At 41.9% G+C, this 12,055-nt stretch overlaps 1 protein-coding gene across 1 annotated transcript; it reads left to right on the top strand.

Annotated features, from left to right (window-relative positions):
• Nucleotides 1-641: 641 nt before the first annotated feature.
• Nucleotides 642-6,576, top strand: LOC117080043 (mas-related G-protein coupled receptor member X3). The gene is made up of 2 exons (XM_033204524.1): nt 642-810; nt 5,274-6,576. Exon 2 carries the CDS (start codon nt 5,299-5,301, stop codon nt 6,265-6,267), a length of 969 nt encoding a protein of 322 aa, XP_033060415.1. The 5' UTR covers nt 642-810; nt 5,274-5,298; the 3' UTR covers nt 6,268-6,576.
• The last annotated feature ends 5,479 nt before the right edge of the window (nt 6,577-12,055 follow it).

The raw sequence follows: 12,055 nt of genomic DNA, 5'->3' as shown, positions 1-12,055 counted from the left end.
GGTAAGGGATAAAGACTACACATTGGATATAATGTACACTGCTCAGGTGATGGGTGCATCAAAATCTCAGAAATTACCACTAAAAAACTTATCCATGTAAACAAACACCATTTGTTCCCCCAAAACCCATTGAAATAAAAAAAAAGATTTAATTTCACCGAACATAAAAAGTTCACTGTTCAGCGTTGATAATAATAAAAGAAGTAAGAATGAAAAGTGTAGCATGTGGTAGCCTCTGAACAATGGGACTCTAGATTTTCACCTTGCATACACTTCTCTAGCATTTGGAAAGAAAGTATACACATGAATATATCACCACTATAACAAAGAAAACATCAAAAAATGGTGTCAGGCCATTGTCAGCATTGAATGATCCTATGATCTGCTTTTTCATTTGGATATAAAGCCTAATATTGGTAGTTCACATTGCTTAATGTGATACCTAGACCCATAATTGATTTTTAAAATCAAGACAGCAATTACTTACAGGAAGTTGAAAAAGATGGGATGTGATAGGAGAGGCTTATATGTAATGGATATGGGACATAGGCCAAGAATCACCTTAGTTAGGATTTGTGACTCAAATACCTCTGGCCTCTGATTTGTCCATAGTCCTCATACAGGCATTAACAAGGCTGTCAAGCATCTTCATAAGCCTGGATTGCTAACCAGCTTTCATTTCAGCTCCTGTAGACATCTCTTGAATTAAGCAACACAGAAAAGTCCTCTGAAGTCACTGAATCCCAGAAAGGCTCTCTACCTTTAGCACAAGTGAGGTCTTCACCACTGGACAAAGAAGGAACAATAAGGGTAAGTACCAAGAACTGTCTTCTTCCATAGTCAGTTATGGTTTTTGCTATAAGATCATGTCCCTGTGCTTCCACCTTGGTGCTATATGCAGGGGTCATGAGCTTGTTTCAGGAAAAGACAGGAGACACAAAGCTTCCTTTCAGAAACTGAGTGCTGCCAACCCAAATTGTGTGAGTTCTAAATGGGGTCCCCCTTCTAGTTTATCTTCTCATATCACCTAGTTCATTCCAACCATTCAATCTGCTCTCCTGGAGAGAATGCTGCCTCTTACATTCTTTTAACGAGCAAGGGGACATGCAGGCATTTCTTCCCAGAGTTGAACTGTTATAGAGTCAGTTTTGTTGTTTTACTTACCTTTCAAATTTATTCTTATTTGCCTATCTGGAAAGATCTAAGGAAGATATAGATGGTCCAATAATTAAGGAGTGTTTCATGAGGAAAGTATTTACAAAGATGCACAGGGTTAAGGGAAAGAGACGAGGCATGGGTCAGCACCTTAAGCAGCAATACATGGGGGCATGGGGGAGCACTACTTCCTGCCCTAGGCTGTAAAGGACATGGAAGGAGCAGTTACCATTGTCGCCATAGCCATAGCTGTAGCCAGAAGGGTAGGAGAGCATGAGCAGGCAAGTGGAGAAACCCTGCATGGCCAACACACAGTCAAACAGACTGATACAGTTTGGATCAGTGTTCCCACCAAAATCTGATGTTGATTGTAATTCCCAATATTGGAGGGAGGGCTTGGTGGGAGATGACTATTGGATCACGGGGATGGTTTCTCATGAACATTTTAACACCATCCCCTTTGGTATTGTGATACTGATGAGTTCTCATGAAATCTAGTTGTTTAAAAGCATGTAGCACCTCCTCCCTCTCTCTCTTGCTCCTGCTCTCACCATGTGAGATGTCTTACTCTCCCTTTGCCTTTCACCAGGATTGGAAGCTTCCTGAGGCCTCCCCTGAAGCAGAAGCTGCTATGCTTCTTGTACAGTCTGTAGAGCTATGAGCCGGTTAAACCTGTTTTCTTCATAAATTTCCCAGTCTTGGGTGTTTCTTTTTAGCAATGCAAGAAGGAATTAATACACAGGCAAAGATCAAGGAGATGGAAATCCCAAGGTGCTCTCCTACTGTCTTCCAGTCTCCTATCAGTGTCTCCCAGTGTCTCAATTCCACCAGAAACCAGAAATAAAAAGAATCCACTGATGTAGTACATAGAAGCCATTCTCTTGGGATGTCAAACAGGATAAAGAAGAATGGAAAGCAAATCCTCATGGCAAATGAGACTATCCCTCTCACCTTCTTGTATCCTCCTAAATCCTGGGGCTTTCTTTATCTGATTGATTCCTGTCTCATTTCAGCTCTATCAGACTACTTTAATGTTTGGCATGTCTTTCTCTACTGTCACTTTTATGCAGAAATGTTTGCATTTGTTAAAAATGCATAGAAAATAAAATGTAATTTTAAAAAGAGAACATATTTATTTTGTTTAGAATATAAGTTTGGCTGTTCTAATAAAGACACAAAGTAGAAATATCTTAAACAAGAAAGTATAGTTGGGCCTCTGGGTCACTAGGTTCTGAATCTACAGATTCAACAAACCACAGGAGGAAACTTTTCCAAAAATAAAGGTGTGGTGGAATTGTGTATGTACTGAACAGGTACAAACTTGTTTTACCTTGTCATTATTTCTGAAAAACTACAATACAACAAGAATTTATATAGCATTTGCATTTTGTCAGTTATTCTAAATAACTTTAAAGGATTTAATGTATCTAGAAGAGTATATTAAAGAGTGCATAGAGTATAAACAAATACCACATATAAGGAAATTGAGCATCTGCAGATTTTGGTTTGTGCTGAGGCTCTGGAAACAATCCCCTGTGAATACACAAAAATGACACTCTTTGAGATCGGAACTAGAAGCTCCAACGTATCATACATCAGAATTCCAAAAATTGCTGCTCCCCAGTTCCTAGAGAGTTGCCCTCATCCTTGTGATCCTATCTGATTCCCAGCAACATCAGTATTCCAGTCTTATGGAAAACGATGAGGGGAAGGAGAGGCTTTGCTCCTTCTGTTAATCCCATGAGCTGGGACTTGGTTCTATCACTTTTGTGATTCTTCCACTTAACAGCACCTGGTCATGCGATATCATCCAGCATCAAGGAAAACTGGGATGTGGGTCTTTGTGCTGCTTGTACATTCTCAGAATTGTTACGTGACCAAAGAGGAAAATGAATATTGGGGCAACCTAGCAGTCTCTTCAGCCCCTGACTGTCTCTGATTCTGTGCTCATATCAAGATTTTTCAGGAACTCCTCAGAAATAATAGATGATGGGGCAGAGAACAGAACTGGAGTCTCATGCAGGGCTCCAGGGACCAGGGGCTGGTATTGGACCTGCTCTTCCTGTTGTGAACTCAGGAAAACCCTTTAATTATCTAGGCCTTGGCTTCATCTCATGTTATATGAGGATAATACCATAGATGGTCTTTAAGGAATACATGCTAAATGTTGGTGATACCACAGTGAAAAAGACAGGCATGACTTACTCCTTACGGAGCTTTGGGTTTCATGAGGAAGAAAAACATAGCATACCATATAGCTGGACAAACAGCTTAGTGCCCTGAGTGTGGATAACAGAGGTTCTCCTTTTCCTCCCATTTCCTTTTTGGGCCAATCAGAGCTGTGGCAGCTTGTCTCTCTAAGAGAGCTCATGGTGGATGCACTCACTCCTGATGCTCCTCTGTACTCCCAGAGGAGGCTGCATCTTCTTTCCACCTGGAGAGCTCCTGCCCATGTGCATTCTTGGGATTCCAGAGCAAATGTGGCCTCTGATAGACAAAAAAGAACTCCTGAATTTGTCCCTAAATGGCGCTCTCTCACCTCTATTTTGTTCCCTATTTCATTTGCTTCTCATTCTCTATCTGGAGTTTGTTTAAGTTAGTTTTTTTTTTTTTTTTCAGCCCACAATTTCGACTGCCAACTTGGATTGAACTTGAGAATCACTCCTCTACTTTACTCCCTCTAACATGTATAATCGACACATAGTGGTGCTGCGTCCAAATGGCTGATGAAAAACCGGATCGTGAGTCAGCCCTGCTGGGTTCACATTCATACTATATAATATATAACCCCCAGGAAAAACAATTCCCTCTCTTTGTACTCTAATTGCATTATCTGCAATACAAGAATAATACTAATTTTTACCTCCTAGGCTCTTCAGATGATTAAAAGAGGCAATACCTAATAAACTGTCAATCAGTTGCTGTTATTCTCCCAGAGTAGACCTAATCCTCATTCTCCAGTTGAAATTTGCATGAATATCTCTCTTTACAACCCAAGCCCTACACTTCTCCTATTTCTACTCATGGACTCCTCTCATACAAATGTTTGCATCAAGAAAGAAACGCTACCAAAGATCTCCCAAAAGAGAATGAAATAGGTTTACATTGTGGATACCCAGCAGAATACTTAGTAGTGCCTCATGGATATTCCCACACTTCAATTACCTACATCAGTGGCACTCAGACCTCACCCTCACTTACTCTTTCCTCTGCTTTATTGCTGAGCAATTCAGTTCAGACCCACACCCTACCAAAAACATTGCTTACAAAATGCTTCTAGGTGTTCAGCAAAGCCACACTGGGCACTTACTTTAAAGGCACATCAGTGGTCAATTTCAGGTTTTGGGCGCTCATCAATAATTCTTCTCAACACAGATACAGCTGTCCACAAATAGAATTCTGATTAACTAAATTTTCTTCATCTAAATGTATGTATGTGTTCTAATGCCTTACATTGTGCTTTCATTTTTATTTTCCATTTCATCCAAATCTACCATTACCATTAGGTTCCTCATGCATGCATTCCTTCATTGAGTGAATGTTTATGAAGAGCACATTGTGCTGCTCATGGAAATAGGCTCTTAGAGTATAAAACATAAAATGTGGTCCTGTCTGCAATGACTGACACACTGAATTATTTCTCACCCACCAGGCCCAGTCATTTTCACACTTATGCTAGCGAGGGTCACATTTTCCTCTGATTCATAATGCATTGGTCTTCTTTCCTGTCCATGGATGACCAGTCCTAGTCATGAGTGTGTCACAACCACCTCTTTGTGTATCTGAATTCCTCTACCTGAGAGAAAATGTCAGGCCCAGGATACAGTAATGATTGGGTCCACAGCCCTGGCCGGATGAGTGGGGGTGTTTTGATCCTAATGTTATTCCCATGTCAGTACAGAACTTGTGTGGCAGTAGAGAGGGGTCAGGTTTTAGAGTCAGTAAGAACTGGATTTCAAACTGGATTTGAGGACCCCCACCTTTTGGTAGGTGACTTATTCTCTGTGAGCCTCTGTTTCTCTCCTCTTTAAAATGAGAACAGTAAATCCCATATGGCAGGGTGGTGGGGAGAATCAGAGATCATACAGCTGGTGATCACATCTGGTTTGTGTTCCCAGGGACACCAGACTAGGGTTTCTGAGCATGGATCCAACCATCCCAGCCTTGGATACAGAACTGACACGAATCAACGGAACTGTGGAAACTCCTTGCTACAAGCGGACCCTGATCCTCACGGTGCTGATGTGCATCATTTCCCTTGTGGGGCTGACAGGAAACGCGGTTGTGCTCTGGCTCCTGGGCTTCCGCATGCGCAGGAACACTGTCTCCACCTACATCCTCAACCTGGCAGCGACCGACTTCCTCTTCCTCAGTGGCCACGTTATCCGTTCGCCACTACGCCTCATCAATATCCTCCATCCTCTCTTCAAAATCCTTAATCCTGTGATGACCTTTCTCTACTTTATAGGCCTGAGCATGCTGAGCGCCATCAGCACCGAGCGCTGCCTGTGCGTCCTGTGGCCCATCTGGTACCGCTGCCGCCGCCCCAGACACCTGTCAGCGGTCGTGTGTGTCCTGCTCTGGGTCCTGTCCCTGCTGCGGAGCATCCTGGATTGGATGTTCTGTGAATTCCTGCTTAGTGGTGCGGATTCTGTTGGGTGTGAAACATTAGATTTCATTACAATTGCGTGGCTGATTTTTTTATCTGTGGTTCTCTGTGGGTCCAGCCTGGTCCTGCTGGTCAGGATCCTCTGTGGATCCCAGAGGATGCCGCTGACCAGGCTGTACGTGACCATCCTGCTCACAGTGCTGGTCTTTCTCCTCTGTGGCCTGCCCTTCGGCATTCAGTGGGCCCTGTTTTTCAGGATCCACCTGAATTGGAAAGTCTTATATTGTCATGTTCATCTAGTTTCTATGTTCCTGTCCACTCTTAACAGCAGTGCCAACCCCATCATTTACTTCTTCGTGGGCTCCTTTAGGCAGCGTCAAAATAGGCAGAACCTGAAGCTGGTATTCCAGAGAGCTCTGCAGGACACGCCTGAGGTGGATGAAGTTGGAGGGCAGCTTCCTGAGGAAACCCTGGAGCTGTCGGGAAGCAGATTGGAGCAGTGAGGAAGAGCTTCTGCCCTATCAGAGGGGACTTTGAGACCAACACTGCCCTGCCACCCTTGACAATTATATGCATTTTTCTTAGCCTTCTGCCTCAGAAATGTCTCAGTGGTTCCTCCAGGTCTTCGAATAGATGTTTATCTAACCTGACAGTTGCAGTTTTCACCCATAGAAAGCATTAGTCTGATAGTATAACGTTTAGATTCTCCTTGATATTACCAACACATTTTTCCTGTTATCTTACACCGAATCTTTCTTACTGAATACTTTTTCTGCAATTTTCATTGTAATAAAAGGAGCTCCTGTCCACAACCCTAAAACTCTTCTTTATACTTGTTTTCTACCTGATAGTATCAAAAAGGAGGATTCCTTATTAATCTCTCAGATTACGTTTCACTCAAAATCATGTTCCCTTCTATGTCTAGAGGCTTTACCGTAGTTGGAAACTCGATTCTGAATAAGTGCGTTCTGCTACCTCTAAATTCCATTGAATTCTCAGATATAAAGCAAAATAATGTCCTTACAGACTCTCTCTTCATAAAAACACTCTCACAAATTGGTTTTATGAAAAGTCCTCTCCTGTCATTTGTCCACAGCATGGTGACATGTTGGCCTTGGTTTGTAGTAAAGACATCTGTGGCCACTTCTCTTTGAAAATGGGTAAGTTCTTGTTTAGCCCTTCCTGAACGAACGGACCAGTGAGTAGCCTATAAGTATGCCCCACCAGTTTCATTTTGGCCATTGGAAACCTCAATATTGATTTTAAAGTGGAAATTATCTTGAAAACCATTTATTATTCACTTACAGATTCTTTCAGTTGTAGGAGAATTCTTCATACTTCCAGGTTTTGTATAAATTGTTCTGACTGTAACTTTCAGGTAGTGTTATGGCTGTTTACATGAGAAGCAAAACTGAAAACATCTGACCTTTCCTTGCCAATCTCAATTACGGAATCGGGATAATTGGTACAGAATTCTGTGACATAGATGAACCTGGAAACATTGTGCTAAGGAAAATCAGCCAGATGTCAAACAATAAGTAAGTTCAAATTCTACGAGGTACCCAAACTAGGAAATTCTTGAACACAGAAAATAAATTAGGATGATCCTGGTGCTGGAAGATGGAGATATTGTGTAGCCATTATTAAATGAGCACAGGATTTCTGTGTTGAATAATGAAAAGTTCTTAAAAGGGACAGTGGTAACCGTTACGACTTACTGTGAATGTACTTACTGACACAGAGTTGGACAATTAAAATGGTTAAAGTTATCAAATGTATGTTATGTAAACTTTACCACAATTTAAAACATTTAATTATAAAAACGGGATCAGTACAAAATTCAGGACTGTGCTCCACCAGTGGTTATCCCTTCCACAAATAAGCAGACAGAAGAGACCACCAAGAGAAGATGTGACATCACAGTGGACTGTGTGCTGCTCACAGACAGTGAGGCTGCCCCTCAGATTGTCCCTCACTGAGGGGAGCTGACAAGTGCAATCTGAGTATGCAGGAGGCAGTACAAAGCAGTTAGGAAAGTAATAAATAGGTCTATACTTTTCCATTTTTCAAACCATATTTATTGGTGGCTCTTATCACACTGTTCACAATGTTGAACTCAGGTCACCTGAGTCCAGATCCATTGCTCTTCTAGGCCCAACATTTTGCTGATGCTCAATCCTATCTGTCCACCCTGGATTTCCAAATGCTGTAGTAGGACGTAGCTGTAGGTGAGAATTTCCTACAGGTGAGGGGAAGCAGGAAAGCAGTGTTTACAGCCAATGCTCTGGGCCAGAAGCTTTGCTCTGATGTCTTTAGTTCAGACTGAGGGCTATTGAGAAAGTCCACTCTGGAAGTCTGTGATATCAATTGTACAGTTTTGGCTAAAGATGTTGTCTATCATGAGGAATTCTGTAGAGAATTTTCACCTGGCAATTGAATCAAATAATGTTGGTTCTTACCTGGGATTCTGTTTATTTTGATGTTAGTGACATTCTTTTTCTTTTGATAGAAGAAAACTTCAACTTCATGAAGGCTTAGATTCTGTCCTTGAAGCCCATTCTGAACTCACTTGGCCTCACACATTCCTCCACTACAGCACTTAAAACAGTGTACTTCAAGTATTTGTACCCACATCTTTCTCTTTAACTGCAGCCTGGGGTCTTTAAGAGCAGAGAACTTGTCTTTGAATTTCTAGTGCAACAGACTAGGTGTGGAATTTAGAAGATGCTTGGTAACTATTTTTCTCAAGCAGCTCCCACCTGAAAATCTCATGGTCATCCAGCATCTTGCAAAGGCTGGCTCAGTCACCAGGTCTCATTGGAACTCCTATAGGCACCTCCCACTCAACAGTGTCCTCTGCAGCTGGTCGTTCTGAGAACAGCTGTTCCCTTTCGTTGCAGGTCTGCCCACTGCCTTTGGGAAGAAGAATGGAGGGGATGTGTGAGTCTGCTCATGAGCTGCCTTATTTCCAAGGCCAATGATACTATTTCGTCTTGGTTACATGTCAAGGCAGAGCATGCAGGACATCCAGGAGTGTTCTCCAGAAAGTGAGAGATGATATGAAAATCTCACATGGCACTTTTTGGGAGCTACTGTTCATGAATACTTTTTTTTTTTTGAGACGGAGTTTTGTGCATTTATTTATTTATTTATTTATTATTTTTTGCCCAGGCTGGAGTGCAATGGCATGATCTCGGCTCATTGCAACTTCCACCTCCTGCATTCAAGCGATTCTCCTGCTTCAGCCTCCCAAGTATCTGGGATTACAGATGCCTGCTACCATACCTGGTTACTTTTTTGTATTTTTAGTAGAGGCAGGGTTTCACCATGTTGGCCAGGATGGTCTCGATTTCTTGACCTCGTGATCCGCCTGCCTTGGCCTCCCAAAGTGTTGGGATTACAGGCATGAGCCACCGCGCCCAGCCCATGACTACTTTTTAGGCATGAATTCAACAAACAAATTTATCAAGCACTGTGCTGATTCTACATAATAGCAAACACCTTTCATATAAGTTTCTCACTAATACATTCTATCTCTATATCCAATCCTTTCCATTTCATGGAGAAAATACATTGATTGATGCTGAGCAAATGCTGAGCCTTCATGGTCATTCACTGATGCTATAGTACACCTGGGCTCAAGGGCACTGAGTCATCAGCCTCACAAGAACCAATTGGATCTGTTTCCTGTCCTGCTTTTGACAATTAGGCTTGTCAATACAATTACCTAATTTGTCAAAATACAGCACAAATCAATGAAATACGAGTATGAAAGAAGAACTGTGGTTTCCATACAAACTAATGTGAATGCTTAAAGGGACAATAAAAGCAGGTTCCAAAATTATTGTTACTTTAATAGGTGTGAGTCTGCCAACTCTATCAGATTAAACAAAAATGAACAATATGGAACAATATCTTCAGCGAGAATGCTATGCATTTGATACTAGGATCTACACTTAAACTAATCTACACTGCAAATCATAGACAATGAGTGATAGATATGCTTTCAGCAAGATAGAACAGAATTCTATTTGTAAATGCTATACAAAGGAATGTTCTGTAGTCTGGTTCTATTACAGTGAATGAATTCTAGGTAAAAATGAAATATCCATGTTACAAATGTATTCTTTCTTAATAATACTGATTAACAGACAGTTAATTAATTGAATTAACTGTCCACTTGCATTTCTGAATATATCATTAAGTGGGCTTTTCATAACAGTATCTCTTATTCTACTTTTTATTGTATAAATACATACTGAGAATCTTCTATCCTCTAGCTTGCATGCCAGACACTTAGGCGTCAAAGTAAACACACCTACATTCATAGAGTGCACAGCCTGTGAAGGAAGGACACTAGTGCAGGAAAGACTGCCTCCCAACGTGACACATGCTATCCAAGTATTGTGTTTGTGGCTCAAGGATGCTCAGAGGAGAGGCTATCTAAAACTTCCCAGTTATCTTGCTGCCATCCTGAAGAGGAATGCCACACCCAAGCACCCAGCTGAAGCAGGACAATAAGATTCCAGTAAATTAGAGAATGTTCACCAGGTGACTGCTCATGCAAGACAACAATATTAGCAACGGTTTTATAGTTGATGACATCAAAAGATTAATAGGCTGAATCTTACAACAGCCCTCAGTCTATAGTCCAACATCACACCAATGCACAATTCCTGAAAAGATTTTCAAGAGACCCTGCAGGTGCTTAGGTCACAGGCACGCAGAACTACCTACTACCATTACCCTGTGTTCCAGCAGAGCCCTTGCCTCCAGGCAAACCCAAATCAGCATCTAGAAATCCCAGGATACAGAAGGATGCAGAATATGCAAGTGCTAAAATGGGAAGAACATGGACATAGTTTCAGGGATTTGGGATTCTCAAGCTGACTGCATGGCCAACATGAGTCACATGCTCATTCCAGGGAAACCAAGCAGATAGTGAGATTATGGGATTTCCCCGGTCTGAAACTGTGCCATTTGTGCATTTGTGCTCAGGTATCTCTTTTCAGAATATGTGGGTAAAGTGTGACTTTGCCATAACCATGGACTGAAGATAAGTACTGTTATGATCCAGACCACCTGAGAAATTCATGTCTCTACACAGTGACTATAATCACAGTAATCGTATGTTCTTCTCACCTATGTGGCAGTGACCTAGCATCTGAAGAGACTGCTGTGGTGCTTGTTCTGTATGACGGTGTGGTATCCATTGGGCACCATTATTGTCAATGTACCAATGCTGACTATAGATATAGATGGCATTTGTTTGCTGTTATTTAACAACAGCAGCAGAGTATAGAAGAAGAAATCTCAATGTTCATGCATATCATATTGGTTCAATTGTTCTGAAACCTTGCAGGATGCAAACGCAAAGAAGGAGAGCAGAGACAGAGCAGATCTCATTCCTAAGTGTGTATGTAGAAGTCAGTAGATCATGGAAGGCTTCATGTAATAGGTAGAATTTTAACTGATGACTACAACTTACCCAGCATTATTATTAATAATTATACCTTCTGTAAATTTTGCCAGTCACACAAATTTTTGTATTGTGCAAGGAGAGATAAATAGGATCTGGACAGATGGAAATAGAAGAAGAGATAATTTATACTGGCACTGTTATTAAAAGCATAGAGTTGGGCTGGGCGCAGTGGCTCAAGCCTGTAATCCCAGCACTTTGGGAGGCCGAGACGGGCGGATCACGAGGTCAGGAGATCGAGACCATCCTGGCTAACACGGTGAAACCCCGTCTCTACTAAAAAATACAAAAAACTAGCCGGGCGACGTGGCGGGCGCCTGTAGTCCCAGCTAGTCGGGAGGCTGAGGCAGGAGAATGGCGTAAACCCGGGAGGCGGAGCTTGCGGTGAGCTGAGATCCGGCCACTGCACTCCAGCCTGGGCGACAGAGCCAGACTCCATCTCAAAAAATAAAAATAAAAAATAAAAAAAATAAAGCATAGAGTTTTTTAGGGAGTGGTGAATAATTCATACATGAGTTTTATTCCTTGTGTTCCCACCCCTCCCATGTATTTGGTAATGGTGGCAAGATCCCTCTTAAATAGAATCACAAGGCTGGAATGCTCTGAATAATGAGCATTATCTTTTGTGGCCTTGAAGTGATAGGGGTTGGTGTTAATTTTGTGATATTCATAGAAATGAACTCCATAATAATGTAAAGTCCAGAGCAGGCCAGGCAGGTCAGGTCAACAGGACAAGCCACAAAGTCAATGCTCTGCTGTCCATACCCTCCTCCAGCCCTCCAGAGTCAGAAGGCATACATAAAAGATAAGAA

This window comes from Trachypithecus francoisi, unplaced genomic scaffold (genome assembly GCF_009764315.1).
Source record: "Trachypithecus francoisi isolate TF-2019V2 unplaced genomic scaffold, Tfra_2.0 Lachesis_group8, whole genome shotgun sequence".
Taxonomy (NCBI): Eukaryota; Metazoa; Chordata; class Mammalia; order Primates; family Cercopithecidae; genus Trachypithecus; species Trachypithecus francoisi.
The sequence above is the reverse complement of the archived record's forward strand: the minus strand, read 5'-3'. Positions and strand labels throughout refer to the sequence as shown.

What these genes read in the sequence shown, in the direction of transcription:
- LOC117080043 (XM_033204524.1), top strand. Translation starts at nt 5,299, where the DNA reads ATGGATCCAACCATCCCAGCCTTGGATACAGAACTGACACGAATCAAC.